At 51.3% G+C, this 24,060-nt stretch overlaps 6 protein-coding genes across 6 annotated transcripts; 1 reads left to right on the plus strand and 5 right to left on the minus strand.

Moving 5' to 3' along the window:
• Positions 1 to 2,923: 2,923 nt before the first annotated feature.
• BDV14DRAFT_193322 (uncharacterized protein) lies at positions 2,924 to 3,954 on the minus strand (the record flags this gene model as incomplete). The annotated part of the gene is made up of 3 exons (XM_073771762.1): positions 2,924 to 3,644; positions 3,696 to 3,793; positions 3,847 to 3,954. 3 exons carry the CDS (start codon positions 3,952 to 3,954, stop codon positions 2,924 to 2,926), a joined length of 927 nt encoding a protein of 308 aa, XP_073622915.1.
• Positions 3,955 to 4,660: 706 nt separating this feature from the next.
• BDV14DRAFT_183540 (uncharacterized protein) lies at positions 4,661 to 6,010 on the minus strand. Its single transcript, XM_073770382.1, has one exon. The coding sequence runs from the start codon at positions 5,472 to 5,474 to the stop codon at positions 5,130 to 5,132; it is 345 nt and encodes a 114-aa protein (XP_073622916.1). The 5' UTR covers positions 5,475 to 6,010; the 3' UTR covers positions 4,661 to 5,129.
• A 136-nt stretch (positions 6,011 to 6,146) lies between these two features.
• On the minus strand, positions 6,147 to 8,298 carry BDV14DRAFT_150573 (putative RAS small monomeric GTPase). Its single transcript, XM_073766554.1, has 5 exons — positions 7,903 to 8,298; positions 7,755 to 7,803; positions 7,677 to 7,693; positions 7,183 to 7,617; positions 6,147 to 7,126 (listed from the first exon to the last, which is right to left on the minus strand). The coding sequence occupies exons 1-5, from the start codon at positions 7,955 to 7,957 to the stop codon at positions 6,819 to 6,821; spliced, it is 864 nt and encodes a 287-aa protein (XP_073622917.1). The 5' UTR covers positions 7,958 to 8,298; the 3' UTR covers positions 6,147 to 6,818.
• Positions 8,299 to 9,196: 898 nt separating this feature from the next.
• Positions 9,197 to 12,319, plus strand: lreA (GATA transcription factor LreA). The gene is made up of 4 exons (XM_073766555.1): positions 9,197 to 9,896; positions 9,953 to 10,050; positions 10,135 to 10,567; positions 10,618 to 12,319. Exons 1-4 carry the CDS (start codon positions 9,311 to 9,313, stop codon positions 12,117 to 12,119), a joined length of 2,619 nt encoding a protein of 872 aa, XP_073622918.1. The 5' UTR covers positions 9,197 to 9,310; the 3' UTR covers positions 12,120 to 12,319.
• A 200-nt stretch (positions 12,320 to 12,519) lies between these two features.
• BDV14DRAFT_205154 (putative anucleate primary sterigmata (ApsB)) lies at positions 12,520 to 17,368 on the minus strand (the record flags this gene model as incomplete). The annotated part of the gene is made up of 2 exons (XM_073774678.1): positions 12,520 to 15,255; positions 15,314 to 17,368. The coding sequence occupies 2 exons, from the start codon at positions 17,366 to 17,368 to the stop codon at positions 12,520 to 12,522; spliced, it is 4,791 nt and encodes a 1,596-aa protein (XP_073622919.1).
• A 655-nt stretch (positions 17,369 to 18,023) lies between these two features.
• Positions 18,024 to 22,808, minus strand: BDV14DRAFT_150693 (Sec7 domain protein). The gene is made up of 2 exons (XM_073766556.1): positions 20,048 to 22,808; positions 18,024 to 19,995 (listed from the first exon to the last, which is right to left on the minus strand). Exons 1-2 carry the CDS (start codon positions 22,584 to 22,586, stop codon positions 18,095 to 18,097), a joined length of 4,440 nt encoding a protein of 1,479 aa, XP_073622920.1. The 5' UTR covers positions 22,587 to 22,808; the 3' UTR covers positions 18,024 to 18,094.
• Between the last annotated feature and the right edge of the window lie 1,252 nt (positions 22,809 to 24,060).

Genomic DNA, 24,060 nt, shown 5'->3' on the forward strand with positions numbered 1-24,060 from the left:
TGAGAAGTTTCAAGCACTTACCAACCACTAATCTCTATAAGACAGCTGCCCTGTTGAAAATTACATGTCTAATTAAAACTAAACCACTTCTAAAGTGACTATATAAGTATTTAGTAGCTCTTAGTTGCTTGTTATTACAGGGAACCCATTAGCATTAGCAAGCTCGGTGGGGTCCATAGCGATAATCAGTTGTTAAGCAGTTTGCAAGTAGTTGGTGTCCTTAGACTTCTACATACGCGGAGAGGAGAATAGAGATTCAATACGATACCGAACGTAATGGCTCGGTTGGGCGGTTCGTGCTTAATAAGGGTCCTTAGCATCACGTGTTAGGGGTGTACCTCGCGTGAGTTGTTCGCGGAGCTCGGGTGAGATATGTCCACGTTCTCCGTGCCGATTCCCACGTCCAGCCGCTGACAAAGCGGCTCTTGGCCGATCCATATGATGTACGATGTACGTACTCTGCACGGAGGTAAATTAAGGTTGACCGCTTGACGGTTCTTTGTACAGTTTCACTTTTTGATTATTGTTCATGAGGTATTTTCTCTTCTCAGCTCCGTACCGTATACTAAGAGTTTTCTTCGAAGGGGCTCGGATATACGCTTTTAGGCCGGACGTGTCTTTGGGCCTCAGCTGGGTTCACGTGGTGAGGCGCCAGCATGGATGATGCATCATAAGTATAAGTATGCAGGTGGCTATGCCAGGTGGCTTTGTGCTTGTGGCAGTCGGGCACTGAATGTTTGGGGCTGCATGTGCGGCGCTTAGCAACTTGAAACCGAGCTGGGCTGGAATTTTGGATGGAGCTGAATAACGGAAGCTGAAGCTCGAGCCTAGGTGCGTGCAAGAATTGCTGGATGTTACCGCATGCGGTAAGATGCCGCGAGAACTTGCACATACTTACGGCGTAGAACTCTTGCTAGTATGCTGCTCTACCCTGGATCTGGTCCCCGTATCGAGCCTATAGGCTATGGCATAGCAGAGTTTGACACTTTGGGTCATACTGACACTTGACGCGAAAACTCGTATAGGCTATTAGACGTTGTGGTGGCTGGTACCCTAATCCATTCCTGATCGTGAGGATGCGGGCCAGCCCAGCCCTATGCCGGCGGGCGGGCAGACTAGTACGGAGGAGCTGTACCACCAATTCCAAACATGCCGGTGGATGAATTTGTGTGCATTAGAAATCAACCTCGAGGTGGATTACTAAGGAGGAAAGCAGTTTCACGAACTTCGGGGTTTGGGAGGGGTTGCTTCTTTTGTCAAACGCTTCTGATATCACGGGCTCGTGGGGGGATGTTATTGGTTCATTGAGACGGCATGTCCCCTGTATATGAACAATATCCGGAGAGGTTACTTTTCTAGTCATAGTCTTGTCGCAGTTTGATATTCGATTCTGATATGTGATTCTCTGACGCCAGACTTACCACATCATGATGCTGACCTCCTGGACCCACAGCAAAAAGTTACTGTCTGTAAACCGACCGCAACCGCAACGCCGGGAACTGAACACTGGTAGAGCCCGATCTATACAATCGGCCAATGACACTGCTGACATCGCTCATGGAGAGTTCGATTACGGTCATGGATGATGATTCAGGAAGGAGAAAGAAGGAGGGATGGCAGGGTTCACTACTGACCTACTTTATCCGTATGCTTTCTTTCAACTTGTCGACTTGCAGACGTAGAGCTGTGGGTGGATAGTGAACCTGTGTTATCGCCGAAATTCGCCAATTCCATGCCGACAACCCGCCGCCCGTCGACCGTCGCCCGTCGAACCCTGAAGGACCAAAGTCTTGAGACTCCACTACTTGTTGTATGGGCCCCTCGATGCACGCTAGCAGCACTAGTTTAGCGATGTGAACGAACCACTCACTCTGCTTTGCGCGCTTTCTTCAGGACGGCCAGGCAGATAAATTCCTGCCAAGTCGAGTGGTCAATACGATACGATCGGACTCGGTCGTCGGGTAATCGGGGTCTCGGACATATTTTGCCCTGGTGCTGTAGGGGTTGGCACTTGTCACTTGGGTGTCTCCTGAGTCCTAAGCTAGGCCCGTTTATTGCAGATTTGCAGGCTGGTGCTCCAACTTCGATGATCGAAGGACAGTAGTCGAGAGCTAAAAGGTGAAGATGGCCATTGAAGTTGAAAATAGTAAGCTGTAAGGTCAATTGTAACAGTGGGGCTGTACAACGGCTGCAAGTGCAAGGCCCAAGTTTCGTTTATTCGTTTCAACAGCCCTGCGCTGCTGCAAATTCTTTTCTTCTCTGGATGTTTCTGGTCCAGATCCCAGACCACGGCGTGAAGGTGGTCAGTGTCAGTGGATGTCAATTCGGAATTGCTGACAACGGAAACGGAGATAAGAGTGACTCGTGACGTGCTCCAGCCCCCGATTAGTCAGGGCTTTTGCGACGTCATGTACATGTATCCAGATTATTTCTAATCCAATCCCAGCCAGTGCATGCAGCTTATTCTGATCGCTCGAGTCTGATTGAGTGAGGTTGCTATGAATTATGGGGGTAGGGGTAATCATTCAGGGATGCCCGTGCTAGAGTAGTTCCCGAGGTCCTCGATGCGAACTGGTGCAATGCCAAGATCAGGAACTGGTTTTCAGGATGATCATTATCGTTGATTTTCATTTGTTGCAAGTAGATTCGTTTTCTATGGCGTAACGTAACAAAGGAGAGTAGAGAGAAGAATTGATGATGCCAAAAATCCAACTCCGTATATTTTAGCCAGCGCCGGTACCTTGGTAACCAGACCAAACACCATACATAATAATCCCAGAAGACCTGCCGATGGACGAACCCAAGTTGCTAAGACCCTGAAGCCCGAAAGCGCAAAAAACCCAAGAATCAAAATCCGTAGACGTCCGTAATGCAATAATCGTACATTGTGAAATCAGCGTTGCGTTGTGTTAAATAGCGCTTGCTACGACGTGATCTCTAGCTGCGGATTCAGAAATTGGTTGAAGTCTTCGTAGTCGTTCTTATTATCCATATAACCTGGAATCAGGCACCCCATCGTCATCGGACGGTTGAACATCGGTGACGTTGCATCTTCAAATGGCAGGCCGCTGTATTGTGCAGACATCAGGTCCATGTCGTCATAGCCTCCGAAGCCAGGGCTAGGCCATTGAGAATTCGATAGCTGAGCGTTCTGGAGCTCTGACGGGTCGACAACTCGCGGCATGGACATGGTCTGCAATGGCGTGACGTATGTAGGGTTGTTCGGCGTCATTTGCGGCTCGCTCTTTATCTGTTGGGGGACGTCTATTTGCAGCGTCGTGGTAGGGCTAATTGTCGATGGCGTTTGCGGGAGCGCGCGCGCAAAGGGATCTGAGAACTGCGATGGCATGATCGGCGAGTGTGCGCTTTCGGAGCTGGTATCTGATGAGTCCTGGCGTTGCATGTATCCGGCGTTGTTCTTCCATAGTTCCTGCTGCATGGCGTCGGCGTGCTCTTCGAAACGCTCGTGTTTGCTCTGGTCCAGGGCACCGAGTCGAGTGAGGAGGTCGTGTGTTAATGGTTGGCCGTTGTTCTCGCATTTTAGTGGCTCGCCTTTCCACCCTTCCTTCTTAAGTAGACGATGATATAGTTCTTGGAGGCCGTTGACCAGCCATGTTTGTTGTTGCTCGAGCATTTCAACATATCTGAATCAGTTAGCCTTGTTCTCCGCATGCTGTGAAATTTAGGTTGCTCACCCCTTGGGGTAAACTTTGTCGTGAGCCTTCTTCCTCTCGCCAAACACGCACAAGGTGTTGTCTGCTCGACAGCGACCGCATGGCTTGGATCCGTCGCACTGCGCCGAGTCAGCGCATCGAAACACTGATGCTGGACCAATTTCGTGCCTACCTTGGACTTCTTCAATCTACAGCGATCGCAAGCCTTGCATACGCGCTTGCGAATGCCGCTATCTGAGTGCGAGTGTTCAGACGCTGGAGTTGATTGGCGCGCCGTCATGTTGTAGATATGTATATGTAGATGTGTATGTATAGAGTATCGCCGTGTCGGGGCCGATGGAGTGGAGAGGAACTCGGGATTAAAAGACCCCAGAGAATTCACGAACTGCCTATTAAGCTTTGCCTACTAGCTTTCCCCAGACAGTCTCGTTGTTGCAATAGTTTGGTAATCGGCGAGTGACAATCAATACGTCAACATCAAGCGCAGAGTCGATGATTTAAAGGCGCAAAGGTTCAGGGCGCGACAGCCAATGCAAGAGCTGGATTGTGAGGTAGAACCAAGGTGGGAGGGAGTATAGTGCCGGATCGGGAGCAAGGTTGCATAAGTCGTGGTAGGCGTAGTTGTTTGGTCACTCCAACTCTCAAGGTCAAGTTCAAGTCTGGAACTGAAGCCAGAGAATCTGCAAAGCTTCAGGAGGAGGGCTGGTTCTTTTATTATACTAGTTGGCCAGTGATGACTGAATGAGTTAAGGCTAAGGAAAATCCTAAATTGTTCGAATAAAAAAAATAAAATAATAAAATATTCATTTTCTTGGAATCAACCCCAGGGCGTAACAGAGTATTATTCAGATGCCCGTCCTGACCTTACGGAGATTGGGTCTCGTTCTCCGGGCGTAACATACCGCGTATTATATTTTTGCATAAAGTTTGCAAACAACCTTTTGGCCTGCTTACACTTCGGAATTATGTTATCTCTGGGACCAAGTATTCTGTTGAACTTACAGATTGGGATATCGAATCAAGAAGGAACAGAATCACTTCAATCATGAAAGAACTACTCTGTACAGGAGAATGGTATACTCTGTACTTGGTGCGGGATTTGCAACAGCCAGAAATTGCAATACAACCACGGATCGCGGAAACATCTGTCAAACAGAAGCTGGAACTCGGAGGCTCGGAGACATTTGCACTTCCAGATGGAGCAACTTCTGCTGGCCGCGCCCTGATTATCTGATCCTCTCCATCGCCGCGGCTTCCAGAAGTCGCTCACTTAAGAGCCGTATTTCCGACTGCTGCGGACTGAGATCGGATGTCTTTTCTTAACGTCCTTGAGGACTCGTATTGCTTAAACAGTATTTACTACTAGTATGCTACCAGTATATGTAGCTGCCGGCAGCTCCTTTCTTCAACACGTCTGCTGTACCTAGACAAGACAAGCCAAGCAGTCGGCGACCACTATGTAAAGTATGCATTGTTCATAAAGTTCGCCGAACGTTGCCGGGTCGATACCTGCTGGATCAGGCAACTAATGCTTGCCCTTCCATGCATAAGCGGATTAAGCGGATTACGGCACAACGATCGGGTTCTCCATCCATCGGCACATCCATGCCGAGCTCTCTTATCCTGAATTCTGGTCTGAGCTTCTGCCTCTGCTTGTGCTTCTGCATGGCCATGCAGGGCTGCATTCGGCCCCATGGGCACATGAATGAACAACGTCAACGCTTCAACAAGCAGCACAACCATCATGACTCCATGAGCCATGCAGTGAGCGGGACCACTGACCAGCCCAGGCCATAGCATGAGCGTGCTATGACAATCTGGATAAGTCGGCTGATTCTCTTGAAAGCTTGACCCTGTCAGCTTGCCACACTACCACCACTATAGCCGAGGAATGATCCGTTCACCACTACAGTGTACGGTACTACTGCTCGGCTATCTCTAAATCGCTCGCTACCGGTTGGCCTGGCCCAGAAGTCCCCAGTCCCTTGGACATGTTGCTCCTCCGAGGAACTTCTAGAAAACCGGGGCTTCGGCATGATGTGACTTGTCCTTGACACTGTGGCTCATGAATCATGAGTTCATGACGTGCTCCCAGCCTTCCATGCATATGTCTCTATCTCGATTACTCTACTCGATGCTTCCCCGTGATAACGCCCGATTCTAATCAAGCTTGACTTCGTGGTTGCGCCACCCGTTGTCGAGAACGTTGACCTGACTAATGGCTTGATACCTAGGTACCCCGGGATTCGGTCCTCATCATGTTGTCACTGACTCAGTATAGCTGGTGAGCTATATAACTAAGTACAAATTATACATATTAGAGGACCTGCAGATGTACCTAAAACTAGCGCAACACGGCTGAGGATTCTGGCGGACTAACTGCGACTATACCTCTTGTCTACATCATACCAACACCAAGCGAGATAAGCTGCGTGCAGTTTTCTATCAGTCTATCTATATCCAATATGGCAAGACTACGTAGTTCAGCATCAGATCAATCAATCTCGCCCAGCTACAGTAGTACACCTCGGCTAGATTTTCCTCTCCCTCAAAACCCAATTCCTCGGTCTAGAATCTAGATCAGAATAACTGTTGACTCTGGAATGTGGATAGAGAATTCCCATGAGCGTTCCATTCGCGATTAAACTTCCATTAGAGCGCTTGATCCACTCTATACCCGCCCAACAGTGTCCGTACTTCTGGACTCAGTCGACGCCCACCACGTCATAGTCTCGTTGCGACCCCATAGCGAATCAATTTCGCCGGATTCTAGATCATGGAGCTTGAACTCTTTTTGGGGTTGTTTTCCAGGATATTGGTGCCTTTTGCTGCATGATATTGCTAGCGAGGTACGTAGTTGCGTCTAGGCTGCTCGATTTTTTGCCTTGGTGCCTTCGAGTGGGCGATGGAGATAGGGATCATGTACTATGATCTCACTCTTGGTGGTGAGTTTATTTGCTTGTTCTGAAGATGACCGTTGGTACGTAGGTACTTTGTGCTATAAGACAAGTTGCGGAAGATAGGCTGGTATATGATACATGCGTGCCTAGACCGTTGAGGGGTGGATGGCGAAGAAGGGTATAGAGTAAATGGACATGCCCTGACGACGTTTTGTTTGACGCTCGCACTCTCAATCTCGCTCAACTAGCAGCACAATCTTTTCCACCGACTTGGGGCTACGCTGCTTTCCAGATCCATTTGCGATATTTCTGGTGCTGGGGGTTTCTCGGCCTGCTCTTCGGTTGTCCTGTCACGGCGCCCTTTCAGTCTGTGGAAGATACTCTGCCGCTTATTTTTGTCTTTGGAGAGATTTGCGTCGGATTCTTTCTTTGTTAATCCCTCTGTTGATTCCTTTTTCTTCAGGTTGAACCCGACGCGGCGGGTTGGTTTGAGTAATTCTTCGTTGAATTGGTAATGGTCTCGACGGGCTTCTACTACGCGACGGACTAGGACTGGAGGTTGTTAGCATGCGCGAGCCACTGGGAGCCAACCTTAGTGATGGACCTACGGGCAAATGTCTCTTCAATGTTCACCATCTCCCGCGCGCTCGTCTCCATGAACCCGCTGTTGTGTTTTCTCGCATACTCCAGACCGTCCTTTGCGCTGATGACCCGATTGTCCTTGAGATCGCATTTGTTGCCAGCGACAATCCTAATCGGTGCAGCTCTCCCGACTTCCACCCCTCGTGCGCTATCGCCCAACTGCTTCAGTAGTTGCGCGTTTTTCTCCGCTCGGGTCTCGGTCTCCATATCGATCATCTCCATGAAGTAGTCTAGCGCGCTCAAGCTGGACACGCTGGTGATATCGTAAACAAGGAGGAATGCATCGGAATCGAGGTTGGACGCCGCCCATAACGATCGGTATTCCTCCTGGCCGGCTGTATCTGTGATGGATAGGAAGTATTCTTGGCCGTCGATATTGCGCGTGACGGAATATGAATCCTCTGTTGAGACGCGGAGTATTAGGATCTGACGTGTCAGACGTAGAGGAAGGACAGTTTACCTATGGTAGGGTCATATCTATACAAAACAACGACTCGTTAGACAGGTCACTTGGAAACGGATTGTGGGACTGGCTTACTCGTGCACCCATTGACTTCGGACTAACCGCAGGGTCATGGACGATTTTCCTGCCTTTGTTAATGCCATGCGCTGGTTGCCAGACGATTTTTATTCCAGGAACACGTCACGCAGAAGCGACTGGGGATCAGGAATGTTGCACGACATACCACATCCACCGTCCCCGCATATGGTGATTGCGATTTTGTTCGGAGCGTCTCCCATGATGAATGTAATGGTTGGGCGACAGCACGCGCGAAACCGGTCGCGTCGAGATTGTGTTGTATTAGGTATTTAGGAGGGGAAAGACGACGAACGGGGATTGCGCTACGAGGAGAATGAGAAGAGAGTGATGGAGCGGCTCTTGGATGATGATACAGTAGTGTGGTGTGACGAGGTGATGGGATTCTGGGGGCCGTTTGTCCTCAGGAGAGAGGCAAGAGAAAGGAAGAAAAGCGCAACTAGCCCAAAATATCGTCAACCCAGACAGTAAGGAGTGCCTCTGAATAAAGATGGCATAATGGATTTTTTTGCAGAGAGAGGAGGCTGAAGAGGAAGGTGAAACAAAGAAAGTGCCCCTTGACCGTTTATCGGGAGATTTCTGGTGGTGATAACGGCTGAAAGATCGTCGTCGCAAATTAGGACACAACAGACTAAAGGCAGATAGTGCTGCAATCAGCGCAACGTGGAAAGGACGTGAAGAAGATCCATCCGCAAAAGAAAGTGTCAATTGACGCTATACATAGCTGCTTTGAGGCTGTTCCTGTTGCGCTTGGCCAGACCCAGCCGCTTACGGAGTAAACGGGAGTCTATTTGATGGAGCAAAGATGTTAGTGGTGGCCAATTGGCAATGACCAATCCTGAAAGCTGCAAGGTCCAGACTCTGATAGTCTGGCACACCGCGATCTCATCTCTGCACAGAGTAAAGAACTACCTGAAGCTTCAAGATTGGCAGTGCACGTGATGTTCCCCGGACGGTGAGGTCATACCCCTTCTGCTCCCTTCTGCGTTCTTCAGGATCTCGCGTCTGCAGCCAATCTTGTTTTTGTATCGCGCATTGATTCCCTGATAGATCACAAAAGTCCCTTTGCATTCTGACTCGTCCTCGGTCAGTTCCCACTCTCATTGGCAGAATCTGTCGCGCCGCCCGCGATGGAAGCGGCGTCGATGATCGCTCCCCATCGCTTCGTCACCAAGCAAAAGGCCATGGCCGACTTCTTTCTTCCAGCTCCCAGTTTGAAGTTATCGACCGTGGTCTCTTCAGCAGCTACACACTCTCGAGGTGTTCCTGGAAGAAAAATCTTCTACCAGTGGCTGCTCCTATCGCTGATGTTTGCGTAGTTCGCCCATGACTTTATCGCAGGTTAAAGTGGCAAACTCCCCTCGCCCCCCTGATATACGCTCCCATGCTGGCCGCCTCAGCCCATCGTGCCATTGTATATCATCCTACTTGAATATCTGGGAATAGCTTGAAGTTTGACCTGAGCGGTCCGAGATTCTCACAGGACTCTCTCTACTCCATTGGCCCAAGCGCCCGGATCGGATCGATCGATCGGGCTTCCTATCTTGCCAGTCATCATGGCCAATCGAGGTCTCGAGGACTTCGATGGGAGCTTCTATGACGGCCGATTCTCTGCACCCCAGTCCGCAGCCCAGGACGAGAACAACAACGCGGCTCAAAGCGCGCAGCTACCATCCTATGCACAGTCCATGCCCGTAGGAAATTATGCTTATTCGCATAATCCTATGCTATCCTACGACCCCGCAGCGGACACCTCACTGTCCATGGGCCTAGGCTCCGCTACTGCTTTCCCATACGACCTCTCTACATATGCTTCGTCGACCACGCCTTTGGGCCACGGCCTAGATAACCTTGCTTCAACGCAATCACAGGCCCCTGGAGCAGACAATGTCCCCGCTTTTTCCACCTCGCAGCCTCAGGGGCAAGCCCCGAACATGTACTGGACCCAGCCTCAGGCTACCGGTAATGTTGGATCCTCAGCGCAGAGTGCCCTCAATCGACCATTGGGACGCTCTCACACAGCAGACTCATCAGGTCAAATTGCACAAGCTAGACAAGGCCAACAATCCGATCGTCTGCCCCAGACTTCCTTAGCGGGGCCCTCTCATCGTTTCATTCAGCCAAAGTCTCAGCCAGGCAAGGGTTAGTAGCATAATCTTGGGGAAAGTTAGTTCATGAGCTGACCACAAATAAACAAGGCTTTCCCGTGCTCGGACCAAAGCCAGAAGCTACTGGAAGAAGCTCCCCATACCCCAATATCTACTCACGAAGTGGATTTGACATGATGGGCATTTTGGTAGGTGACAAGCCCCCTGCTCTGTTTAGTTTCGTGTTGTTTTACTCCCTTATGTCTTGATGATTCCCGCTAATTAAAAAACAGGCTCAAGTTGTGTCACGACCGGAGCCTAAAATTAACTTGGGTCCAGTAGATCTCTCGTGCGCCTTTGTGTTATGTGATGTGACATTAGAGGATAGCCCAATTGTCTATGTCTCGAATGCTTTCGAGCGTTTGACGGGCTATAGTGAAAAAGAGATTATTGGCCACAACTGTCGATTTCTCCAAGGCCCGCATGCCAAAGTCGAAAAAGGCGAACCTCGAAAGTTCACCGATTCATATACGGCCTATCGTTTACGCGACGCTGTCGATGCACTAGCTGAGCTTCAAGTCAGCATCATCAACTACAGGAAAGGAGGACAACCGTTCATGAACCTGGTGACCACAGTCCCGGTACGCTGGGAGAGCAAAGACTACTACGTCGGGTTCCAGGTCGATTTGGTCGAGAAGCCGGATGCTGTGACGAAGAAGAACCCAGGTATGTCTCGACCCGTCATTCAACCGTTAGATCCAAGCTGACCAAATCAGATGGTTCTTACATGATCAATTACAACCGAAGCCAACTACCTCCTTATGTCGTCCCCTCACCTGGTATGTACCAGGGTAATGACCAACCAGAACCCGTACAATATGGCTCGGCTCAGGTGGCCACCATTTTGGACAATCTTATCAGAGGCCAACTGGTGGCCGGACATCATATCCAGCATATGCTGGTTGAAAACACGGACGACGTAATCTTTGTGTTGTCTTACGAAGGCGAATTTCTCTATCTGTCACCGTCTTGCCGGAAAGTCCTGGAGTACAAATCCAGCGACCTCGTCGGCAAGACTCTATCCACAATTTGTCACCCCAGCGACATTGGCCCTGTCACTCGGGACTTGCGCTCTTGCACCTCCGGCGATCCTATTAGCGTGATTTATCGCATCCGACGGAAGAACACAGGCTACACCTGGTTCGAGAACCATGGCGGGTGGCACATTACCGAGCGAGGCCGGCAGTTTATGGTCCTCGTAGGCCGGCTCATCCCTGTCTATTCTCCCACGCAGTTGGTCAACCTCGAGCGCAGTGGGTTAGCAGAGAATGATCTTTGGGCCAAACTATCCTTGTCCGGGATCATCCTATTCATGTCTTCCAAGTCACGAGCGGTTCTCGGCCGGTCATCTGACGATTTAGCGGGCAAGAATATCCAAGACATTTTTGTAAACGAAAACACACAGCAAGAGTCGGAATTCCAACAGGCGCTCGAAACGTCCCGAGGCGGACAACAGATCACCTTCACGCACAAAGTCCGCCACCGCAAGGGCCACGTCTTTACCGCCCAAATCACCTTCTACCCAGGAGATCTCAGTGAGGGCATCTCAAAGCCAGCATTTTTGATTGCCCATCTCCGCTTCCCCAAACCACTCCAGCTCCAATCCGTCAGCATTGCCGACGACACAAGCCAGTCCCATTCCCAGAGCTCGAGCGACGCCGGCGTAGGGGACAAAACAACAACAGAGCCAGCAACAACCGCCTCATCAGCCTCAACAACCCTCCAACCAAAACCCCACCCCAACTTCCCAGCCCCCTTCACCACCTCCCCCGCAACACTAGCCCTTCCCACCGGCTCCCCCCGCAACAGCGCCTCAAGCGCCGACTCCGCAGACGCAGGCGGAGGCGGCGTCCCCCTACCAACATCATTCATGCCACACCTCTTCGAAGAACTCAACCCGACCCGCGGCTCAAGCTGGCACTTTGAGCTGCGCGAGCTGGAGAAGCAGAACCGGTCTCTTGCGGAGGACGCGCAGCGGTTACTTGCGAGGAGAAAGAAGAGGAAGAGGAAGCAGAGTGCGGCTGTTGTCGAGAAGAGTTGTGCGATGTGTCAGACTAGGACGACGCCGGAGTGGCGGCGCGGGCCAAGTGGGAATCGGGACCTGTGTAATAGTTGTGGATTGAGGTGGGCTAAGCAGGTTAGGAATGCGGGGGGTGTTGCGGCGGCGGCTTCGAAGGTAAATGCGAATGCGACGGCGGGGAAAGCCAATGGACAATGAATAGTATGCCAATTTGATAGGTCTTCAATGTTAATGTCAATAAACGAAATATTACATTTACTCCTCACCAGGCCCAAATGCAATGATGATTGGATAGTTAGGTAGGTATGGCCATTTCACCGTTGTTATGGATAGTAAGATAAAGTAAGGTTAGGTAGGTACATCAGCCGTCGCAGCATCATTAATGATTAAGAAACCCAGGGTATATAGGCCAGGTCAAGGGCAATCAATAAGTCCAGCTGAACGAGGGAAAAAAAGAATAACACGAAATGTTAAAAGTAAGAGTAAGAGTAAGAGTAAACAGGAGTAACGCTCGCCGCCAACACCAACCCCGCTAAAAATGCATAACAATAGATATGTAGAATGATAGAGACATCGAATAGAAAGCAGGCTCGCTCGCTCATACTTCGATTTCGACTTCGATGCCCTCGCCTCCACTTGAGCTGTGGCTTAAGCTATGGCCTTCGTCGTCGTCGTCGTCGTCGTCGTCGTCGTCACGGTACCCTTCATGGTCTGTCGTGGGATCAGAAGGGTGGCCGCCGTCATCGGTTGATGTCTCAGTGGAGATCCCCTTGCGGACGCGCTGTCTATCTAGCTGTGCGCGGAGACGCTGCATCTCGGCGTCACGCTCCTCGAGGCGCTTGCGGGCTCCGCTGCGGTCTAGCAGGCGTGCTTCGCGCTCTGCTTTAAGGCGTCGCTCGAGTTCGTGCAGGCGCTTGATCCAGACGTCTTGGTTGCTGGGGTCGGAGTATTTGTGACGGGGACGGGCGATGGCGCTGTTGTTGTCGGCCAGGGTCGTTGATGAGGAGACGTGGGAAGGTTGAGGAATATGGGAGTTCGAGCGGGCGAGGCTCTTGGGGGAGGATTCGGCGCGGACTAGGGGAGCGCGTTCTGAGGGGTCGAGGGTAGAGGAATGAGGTGAGCCGGCCATATCAGCTGCCGTGCGGCTGCTGCGAGGATGGGATTGTATGAGGTTTAGTTCGGCCTTTAGTAGTCGGTTCTCGCCGCGGAGTTTGGATAGTTCGGGGGAGAGACCGGTTTGGTTTCGGGTTTGCAATTGAGCGCGCATGTTCATTGTTGTTTCCTCGAGTCGGTCGAGTTTCTTGATGCGCAGGCTGAAGGCGTGCTCAAGAGTCTGATATTGCTTACTGAGTTGTCTATCGACGTCCTTAACGCGAACCTTGAAGCCGTTTATCACACTTTCAAGCGTCTTGACTGCCAGCAAGAGGTTGCGGCTGAAGCCGGGCCAGAATAGGATGTTGCCAATGACTTCCTGGCTGGGCAAGTTGCCATTGATCAAGCTGTTAGAGTGAGCCCAGTCTGGACCACACATACCAGAGAGACGCTTCCAGATGGTGAGAAGCATTGAGTTCCGTTCATTGAGCTGCTCGCGGAATTGCTGTTCGAGACCGGTAAAGCGCTTGCGGTCTTGACTGCGTGCAGTTTCCAGCTCAGTGATGCGTGAGTTGTTCTGTGTGATGGTACGCGACGCTTGGTGATGGGACCTAAGAGCCTGTTCGAATGACTGCTTGTCTGCACGACGGGCGTGACGCTCACGGTCAAGGAGTTCAGACAACTTCCGAGACTCCAAACCGTGACTTTCAAGTAGTGCATCGCGGTTTCGTAGCAGCGTATCCTTCTCGTCCAGAGAGGACCGTACGCTTTCGAGTTCAAGCGCAGTGGACTCGAGCTCCTTCTGCAGTTTGGTAATGTTGGTAATCAAGCTAGACCGGCTGCCAGAGATATCACCCAGGATCTCACGCAGATTGTTCTCGAGGTCAGTGAGGCGATCTCTCCAGGTATTGGTCTCGATTTCTTGCGCCGACAGCCTCTTCTTCAACTTACGGGACTCGTCCTTAGCTGCAGATGCCTCACGATTCAGCTCATTCATAATCCGCTGCACTTCTTGCTTCTCCTTGCTTCCCACAACCTCGCGCTGGTGCCTTTCCTCGGCTAGTCGCTCCTCCAGTTCGTGTACCTTTTCCCTTTCGCTCTGGAGGCTCACTTGGTATGTCTTGAGTTCGGACTCCAGGTCACCAATCCTGATCTTGTCGCCATCTTGCTCTTCCCGTAGGAAAGCGATCTCGTTATGGCTTGACTCAATTTGAACCTCGAGGCGCTGGATCTTGGAATTGGACTCGTGCAGGTTCTTTTCTAGTGACTCATTCTCTCCGATGCACTGCTCGAGCTCCTGCTGCACGGCCTTGTAGCGCTGCAGATTACTTTGCGCATCTTCTTCCAGTCGAATAATGCCTTCGGTTGTCGAGCGCAAGTCGGCCTGCAGTGCTCGAAATTCCTCTTCCTGCCTCCGTAGGTTGCCCGTGAGTTGTTGGCACTCCTCGATTTTTTCGTCTAGTTCGTCACCAAGAGTATCTAGTTCCTCCTGAGCCTCGGCTCTCAGATCTTGGAAGGCTGCATCCCGTTCCTCTGCCATCTGCACGGCCTGTTCACGTTCTTGCTCAAGATTGGCTATAGCTTCATCAGCTTTCTCGACGTCAGCCTGATAGTTTGTATCCATTGTCTCCAGCTCTCTGATGTATTCATCGAGTTCTTGCCGAATGGCCTGATTTTCCAGTTTTAGTGTAGAAACCTGATCTCGAAGTTGGCCGTTTCGGACCTCCCAGTCCTCACGTTCTGCGTCATCGATCGGAGAATGTCCAGTTTGTTCACTGATGCGCGAAGATGGTCGTCCTTGAGCTCGAGAAGCAGATCGGTCCAATATGCTATCACCAGCAATGGATCGATCACGATGTTGACCGAGTTTCAACTCCTCAATTTCTTGGTATAGGCGTTCTTTCTCCTTGTTTCGCGACGACAGCATCGAAGTCTGAGCGCTGAGGTCCCGTCGCAATTGAGCATTCTCTTGTTGCAGTAACCTGACCTCTTCGACAAGAGTAGAGCCAGTGGAACTTCCGGTGGCGGCATTGCGATGGAAGTCCCTGTCAGAGGCGGCCGAATACGATACCATAGAGTCTCCACGGTTGCGGTGCCCTGTCCGTAAAGGTGCGGCAGCAGGAGTCATTGGATAGCTCGCTTCGCTCCGGACACGCATGAGTTCCTCGCGTAACCTTCTGTTCTCATCATCAGCCTGCTCCCGAGCCGCAGTTTCAGCCTCGAGCATATCTTTCCACATGTCCTATTATCGATATTAGCGCTAGATCCACGAGGGCATGAAACTTCAGGTCAAAATTTACCCTCTCCTCCCTTGCTCCGGAGTCTGACCCAACAGGCCGACCCTCGTTTAGCGATTTCACCACCTCTGCCAACCTCCGTTTTTCACTTTCTCTAGCAATACTTTCAGACCTTAGCCGCTCAATCTCGAGCTCGTAGGTTTCAACTCTCTCGCGTAAGAATAGTAGCTCCTCATCCTGGGCGTGGTCACGGTCGTCTTCGTCAGAGCCCATTTCCGGGTCATGGTTTAGCATTGACTGCTTATCAGACTGGTAATCTTTCAATTGTTTCTCTAGGTCGCGAATCTTCCGCTTTAGTCCTTGATTGTCCTTTTGTAGTTTCAACTTGTCTGACTTCAACTCGACATTCTCGGAGATCATCTCTTTGATGCCTTCCTCAGAGCGACGGTTCAGTGCTTCGTTGAGGAAGTGGATACGCATTTTCAGGTCAAAGTTCTCTTTGGACAGACGGTCAATGGTACTGCTTTGCTCCTTGAGGGTCATGGACCGGCCGCTGCGAGCGAAGCCAGGAGTCATGCCGGCGTTTCGCTTGTCAGGAGACATTCCTTGTCCGAAATCCTCACGAAACTGTTTAACAAATGCGCTGGGAACCTGAACGTCCTTGACACGTTCTGCGATTGCGGTATCAGTAGGGAAGGTTGGATCGCGATGAGCTTTGGGAGTCATGGGCCCCGAATCTTCAGCAACGGATTCGGTCTGTGATTGTTGCCCCGACTGTGGCTGATGTGACGAAGTAGGACGTGATTGAGATTCCTCCTCATCCAATGTCTGGAGTCCACTATCTGCAGTTCCGCTCATCTCCCGTCGGTTCATGATGTTTTCGTCACTGTACCCTGAGATTCCTGATGCCATACTGCCTAAGCTCACTGATCTGGCCAGGTTATTACGGCGGGAACCCACTGTGGAACTCGGATTTCCAGGGGCTGCACCACCAGATTGGAGGGCGTAATCGGCACCTAACGTCGCATCACTGTTGGTTATTTCGGTGGCACCACTTGTAGCGGAGGAGTATGAAAGACGATTTGCCGATTGACGACTGTTCAGATATTTGGGCCGGCTGCTCCTTCGGCTGCTTGTGCGTGAGGCAGCCTCGGCGTCACTGGCAGTGGCGTCACTGAAAAGTCTTGGGTGCGATCCAGACGGCGCCCGGGAACTCTGAGCTGATTGTGAATGCTCATTGATGCTATCTGTTGAGTGGTCGAGATGTTCCTGAGAGAATTGACTAGGTTCGTCTTCACCATCGCGCAACAGAGATTGGTTGCGACTTCCCATTCGGGCTGCTGCGGCCGCGGCTGGTGACGAAGGAAGGGCTTCCAGCATTGTAGTATTTTCACGATGTTCTTCCGGTGCCGGCGTCGCATCCAAGTTGAGTGTGCTGTCTTCTGTGGGTCCCATGCGAGGACTCTCGGGGATAGGAACACCATTGTTTGTTGATGTAATGTCGTGACTGGAATCATCTGGTGCCGCCCACGACGGCACTGTGAAATCCATGTCATGTTCAGCCGGCGCGCCAATCACGAAGGAATCGTCTGCACCGGTAGGGGCATTCGCAGCACCGACTTCGATGGTCGAGGGTTCGGGTAAAAAACTAGATTCCATGTCCATCAGTTTCCTCCGCATCTCCTTTTCCTCCAGAAAGGTCTGGTTCTCCGCGCGGGCGTGAGGGCTGTTCTCTTCCAGACTGCTGTCATCGTGATCTGGTAGAGGGGGGAGTAAATCGAGACTTAGTTCCGTGTTGTCGCGATCGTGGTGCTCAATGGCGGTCGTATCTTGGTCGTGGTCGTCGTAGTTCATCGTGGGAGTTGCTGTTGGTGGTGTGTTTTGACGAGGATCATTTGCGCCGTCGGCGGTCGCAGCGAATGTTTGGGGGGACGCCGCCCGCCGGGTATCCTCCACCATGAAATCCAAAGTGTCGCAGAATTCGTCGCTGAGGTCTAAAGATGTAAGATAGTCATCTGAGAAGAGTGTTCCGGGGTATGAGAGAAAGGAAGTCCGATTCCGTTGATGCGCGTTGTGGTCGACCGCGTTGAGGGACGGTTGGGCGGGATTGGTCGACATGGTGACGGAGCAGCAAGCGTCAGACAATACCCTATCTAGTCTCCAAGGAGTTAGCCTAGGATCCCACGCTGTTTCTGATTTCTCCACAGTCTCTCAGCAATGCTGAGTGCCGAATGGGCGGCCGTTGATCGTGGGACAGCCCTGGCTTACCCACTTGGCGCCTGGCCCCGTGAAGGCCCTGTGAAGGCTAGACTCTAGCTGTAGACTGTAGCTACCGTGTTTGTTGATGATGAGCTGTCAAAACAAGGACCAATATAGATAGAGTGGGAAAGAAAAAGGAGGGTACGGGGAAGACTCCAGGTGTTTGTTGTTTGTTGTCTGAATCTCCTGAGTTGAGCCACGGTAGCCGATAACTCTGCTCCGGATCCTGCCTTACAGAGTATACTCTTGACTGGTCACTGCCCACACGGGTCTCTACTGCACAACGTCCCGAAAATAGTATGAAATCACATTATGTATATGTCCGACATATGTAAGAATGAGCTATCTCGTCTAAATCACAATCAAGTAGTCATTGCTCTTGATCCACGTAATATCGTCACAGCTCGAAATCAGGCCACAAAAGTAAAAAAGCCGAAGAAATAACCTTGCTAGAAACGCCCAAATCGTAAAGTATAAGAGTCTCAACTATGTACTGGCCATAGACAACAAGACGTTCATGAAGGGTATAATACAACGAATCATAGAAAGTAAGTACAAAAAACATTAGGGAATGTTTATCGAAATTCAAGACTTGGTCTCTTGGGGCTCGGAAGTTTGAGGGGAAGTTTCGGAAGCAGTTGGTTCATCTTCGCGATCGGCAAAGATTTTGTTCTTTGCATCAATAGCGTTTTGGAGGGAATCGATGTAGGTGCGGAATTTGACGATTTCCCGCAATAGGTACGAGGACTTGCGCTCCCAATTGGCCATGGCTTTGGCGGCATTCGGGTGGCGTGGCGAGAAAGCTAGAATCATGGCAGACCGCAGCTCGTTGTGCCGTTGCAGTTCATCCTCTACGTTCTTGACGTAGGTCTGCAAGGACTTCAGTTGATCAGCTTCGGGGAGATTGGCGGCCATCATGCTTTGCTGCGGCGGAGTCCAGTCGCTAATGTTCACCCGGTCCGCGGGCAGTTTAGGCCGAGCCACTTGTTGGTCAATAGAGCTCCGAATAGAACTCTGTATGCTGGGTCTTGGGCCAGGTCCAGACGAAGACGGCGGCGATCGATCAGAGTTGGAATTGATCAATGCGCTGTTGATAACAGCGTCACTCCATCCATACTCAATGTTACTGACGCCACCAATCAGAGGTTCTTTGGACAATCGTGCGCTCCAGTAATTGGCACTGGAAACGAATTCCTTAACAATATCTGGTGTTCCTGCTTGGAAAAGATGCACTGCGCCAGTGGGTAGACTCAAAGCCCAAACATGAGGGCGAGATTTCGAATAGCCTGGCGGTGGTAGGGCACTGGCAATCGACTGGCGTAACAGGAACTTCCAAATCTCCTCCGCATTCTCGGTCCAGTTGCCTCCACCCACAACGACGTGACGTTGCTTGCCTTTTTGTCTCATTGACTTTGATGGCTTGAAGGAGAAAAGGCGCATCCAGCCCTGCTGAATGACAGCAAAACATTCATTCCAGTTGCGGTCCTTGGCTCGTTTATCGACGGAATCCAAATGGTGTTTGTGTTTCAGACTTCCCTCCTTTGCCCACGGAGCACCGGCAAGCTCCAACGTCTCGTCTTCCAGGAGCTGTCCAGTTCGTTCCGGATCCTCGGTGCTAGCAATGGACTGGGCAGAATCTTCCCGGATGATTGCTTGACTGAGCGCGTTGGCGAAACCAATGGATTGTTGATAGTCTGCATGTGGATAACCTGAGCCAAATGAGTCAACAGATGCCGACGTTAACTTTCCTAGAGAGTACTTGCTCCAGGTGCTAGATCCGGACGGACTCCAGAGAGATGATTGATCGTCCAAACTTGTCCTACTCGAGCCGAGAGTAGATGGGGGATAGAGTCTTGCGCGAGATCGAGGTTTGGAAGACCACCGTGCGGCACCAAAGCGGGAGTCGGCAGAGCGGCCACGAGGGAAGATGTCGGATCCACTTTTACTGACAGTACTGGGCGTTCTGCGAAGACCAGGGGGGTTAGGGCCGAGCATAGCGCTGGATGCTGTCCGAGGTAGATCCTTTTCAGGCTGGTGCCCGAGCAGTGGAAGCCTTTGCTTTTGAATTGACGAGTAAAAGTCGCGAAGAACTGTTTCTACCTGCTGCTCCCAGGCCTTTGATGTGCCATAAAATGGTGTGCTCACCAGCGGACCGACTTCATTGTCAGCATCGCCCGCCATTTTGGCACCCAAATCGGTCCGAGACAGCCGGTTCACCAATTTTCCTGAAGCATTCATGGGTTTGTCCGTATTAGCAGTATTCGATTCAAATACCTCCGTGGGAAACGTTGCAGATCGAGAAGACGGAAGGCCAGATTCTAGATGTTTATTGCCAAAATCATCGGGTGCAGCGTCACGAGCCACTCGTTGAATAGTGGGAACGGTGTTGCGGACGAACTGAGCTTTGGTCATCTTCGACTCGATGTCCGCCAGATGCAAGTCAGTGTTCAGCAGCAGCAGGGAATAACATATTGTATGAACAACGTCTAGTTTCATGTTAGCCGGTTACAGTCGTGGGGATTCGGAGGGGTTGCTGACCTGCTGCCTTAAAGCCATGTCGAAGATTGCACTGGCACCACCTGGTAGAAAATGCATCAAGAACGCGATCGACTTGCTGCGTCTCACCCTTTAGCATGAGCTTCAAGCATAGGCTGCGTAGCGCTGCGAGGATGTTCATGTTGGACCAGTCAAACAGATCCATGTACGCCGTTCGAATCTTGGCACGGTCTGGGTTACCGAGCCATGCAGCAGCTGGTTCGTTTCCGACATATTCGTCCTGACCATCATATAGCTTCTGCGCTTGTTGCTTTTCTTCGCTGCTGGGTGACTCTGCAGCTGCATCAACTGGCGCTTCCGTATTATTTCCGGTAGTCTTCCATTCAGGTCCTTGCGGTACGATGGGGGTATTCGAGGCAGTCTGATAGTTGGAAACCTCTGAGATAGAAGCCTGAGGAGAATCCGTGCCAACTACTGGTGTCGACATCTTGCTGGGTGCATCCGAATCATCATTCCATATAGTTTTATCAGAAACATCCTTTTCTGGCGATCCCTTAGTAGTGGACGAAGCTTGCCCCATCTCAGGTATCTCGATAGCAGGAATTGTGAACTTGAGAGAAGAACGCTCCGCGACAGGCGATAATGAGGTAGGGCGATGACTTTCTAAAGTTAGTTTGTCGCGCGATGTTTCAGCCACCGATCTCGGCTCCACTATCTTCGCATCACTATCTTCCGATTCACTGTCATTCTTCGCTGGCCGGCGAGAGGAGCGAGGTGGAACTGGCGGAGTGCCTGCCGCACCGTTTGATTCAACGGCGGGTTCTTCATCACCGCTGCTAGCTCCTAGGAAAGACGTATCATGCGCCCGGGGAACCGAAGGAGCAGGGTACAGACTATATTTAGCTCCAGTCCCGTTGTGGACGTTAAGAGAATTTCCCCTCTCTTTACGCGTCTGCGCATCAACCGGCTTCTTGTTGTCTGGGTCGTTAGCCGCAGTACTCCAATCTGATGACTCGGTGGAGTAATCAATCGCCCCAGTGCTATTATTCGGGGTGGCATCTGCAAGATATGGATTCATAACCTTCCTCAGGCTGCTGACTGGGCTAGGTTCTGGTTTCAATATTGCGGAGGCTTTAGGGCCAAGGTTCTGCGGCAGCACGATCGGAGGCGGCATATTCTCCGCGACCGACTTCTTTCGCCGACGGAAGAAAGATGATTTCTTATTGACCACCTGAGCGCCTTGACGGGGCGGATGAGTGTCATTTGGAACAGGCTTCTGTGGCGGCTTCCGTGCCTTCACGCTGGGGCCACCCGTGTTGGCATCCCTGAGCTCGGGTTCCCTAGGAGGCAGGCTCTCGGACGGGCTACTTTCGGACGGCATAATACCGGGGCTTTTCGAAGATCCGAACACACGGCGAAAGAATCCCGGGCGCTCCTTATTCGGAGTCGGTTCTGGAGGAGGGGGGAACGTTGGTTTGTTGAATGAGATTGTCGGGCTCGGTGCAGGGGGGTCAAGGGAGGCTGATATTTTCGGCGGAGGCTCGAGCTCGGAATCAGCCAGGGCCGCAAAGTCATGGTCCCTGATCTTCATGGCTGCGGTACCAAGGTTCTCAGGACGAGGTTTCCTTGACTGAGTGGTCCGCGAAGACTTGACGCTGTTTCTTCGCGATGCCACTGGTGTGCGTGAAGACTGGGTCTTCAAGGTTCCGCCGAATTCTTGGGATGCCGGCTGATACTTCCTTGGACCCGCGGGAACGCTCGGAGTGGGTGCCGCATCCATCCCATCGTATACCATTGAATCATACTCTGGGGTTGAACCTGGGAAAGTCATAAATGGCTTTCTTGTCCCCAGATCAAAACTCGAAGATCGCCTCTCAGTCTCCGGCTCGAACTGACGTCTTGCGATAGCAGGACCAAAGTCAATGTTTGAAGACGTGCTTCCTTTGCTACTCTTCCGCCCAGCGCGCGTTGCAGGCGCAGTGGCACTGGTTCGAAAGTCATATCCGTGATCGAAGGAACCAGTTCCGTCGCTTCTTCGAGTGCTCTCGAACCTCTTTCCACTGGCGCGATAGTTCGAGCTGCTATTACTTCGGCGGCCCCTTGAGTGCTGGGCAGCGTACCGACTAGCACCCTCGTCGTATCCATATTCCACATCCGACGAAAGCGAAGACGAAAATGTATGGCCCCGGTAACGACGCTGCGCCATCGAATCTTGGGAAGCTCGCGTATACCTGGGTGACTCGAATGCAGAATTGAACAGACGATAGTCATCTAATACTGAAGTGCCAGACGAAAATTGGTCTAACGAGAGGAGCATATTATCGACGATCGACGTGCGAGCAGCATGGTTGGGTGATAGCGACAGGTCATGAGGGTCCCGTTCATCGCCAGAATCGTAACTGTCATTTGCATTATCGTTGAAATCGTCAAGAAACGTCTCGCGGACAGACGGCCGTGGGTGGCGTCCTTTCTTAATTTTATAGCTGGAGGGTCCTGGGGGTGTTCGCGGAGGAGAGACTGTGTCGAGATGCGGGTGCTGGGAGGTCGCTCGGACGCTTCCCGATTGTCCTGACCGACTCATTGTTGGAGAATGCTATGTTTCGAATGCCTTCGGCATGAGACGAAGGTCAAAAGTAGGAGCTTTGTCCCGGTATTGGGGCCGTAGAAATTATGCAGAGACCAGGGATTGAAGACTAGTATTATATGCCGGTCAAAGCCAGGCGGCTGTTTCAGAAGTAATCCAGGACGCGGTTCCTGTATCACCTGAACATGGCGTGAGGGGGTTTAGAGGGGAGGTCCACGGTGAACTGCAGTGTAAATTGTGTAATGCGTAAGGGGTCGATAGCTGCTCGAGGTGTGCCAAAGACGGAGGAACGTGGGCGGGTTTCAAATCAATTGAGAGTCGCTTTTTGTTTTCCTGGGTCAATCTAACTTCCTCACCGGTCAGTAACTAAACGAAGAAAAAGTGACAGCCAGCAGCGAGACACGAACCAAGGGAAAAGACGTGATTAAGCAGCCAGGAACCAGGGACCTCGGTGGATAAGGCGCACGGCAGCAGAGAATGCGGTTCCGCCAGGGACCAGGCAATCCTTGATAGTTATCAATCAGGAACTTGAGTTGCAGCAGAATGCAGAAAAGAGCGAGCGGGACGACGGAGGAGCGCTTGTGGAGTGGAAGGCGATGGGGGAGAGGGAGGTGGGCTCAAAAGAAGTAATATAAATTGCATGCAAAAGGCGATAGTGAGCGTTAGTCTGTCTTAGCGTGCACACCAGCTGGCCCGCCTAGTCCTTCCCCGGCCTAGACTACACCTGGTCAGGGGCAACGTCTTTCTTCGTCTGGCCCTCAGTGTTCGAGAATATGCATGGCTACGGTTGGAGTTTCCCGGCCGTTTCACCAGCGAATTGCCGGAGATTTCGTCAAGCCTGATCCTGATCATCCTGAGCCTTGGATGTTGGCTTGAAGTATGTTGACTGAAATCCTGGAAGAGCTGGATGGGCACGACATATCCGATCGCTGCCGGGATCATCCAGAGTCATCGACGTGTCCTAACTCTATCCAGTATTCAGTCTAAGACTATCGTGTCTAGCAGTTGTGGCTTCCTCGATCCCACGATTGATATCAACGGTGCCCTTAGGCTCGATCCTTGAATCGAACATTCCCCATGCCACATTCCATTCGACCGTCATCAAGGCCTATCGGGCGCTACATCACTCCCTTGACGATGTCTAGAACATCTATTCATCCACGTTGACTAGTCAAAAACAGCGGATTTGTTTTCTTGGGACACAATGCCTCTGTCAGTGAGACCGAAGCCCAATTGCCGGCAACATGTGATATCACATAGCAGAATCCGAGTTGTACAAGACACCACATGGATTGTCTATCAATCATTTCAAAATGCAATCGGGCATCATAAGTCTCTTTTCCTGCTCTTTGTCAAGTGTAGATGCATAGACTGAAACCATCACAATATCACAAAGTAATAGAGTACAGGAGTTGTGCATAAAAGCGACATATGCAGAGTATAGTCCTTGTGCCTGAGCCGGAAATACTGA

This window comes from Aspergillus stella-maris (assembly GCF_047715825.1).
Source record: "Aspergillus stella-maris strain CBS 113639 unplaced genomic scaffold BDV14scaffold_89, whole genome shotgun sequence".
Lineage (NCBI taxonomy): Eukaryota > Fungi > Ascomycota > Eurotiomycetes > Eurotiales > Aspergillaceae > Aspergillus > Aspergillus stella-maris.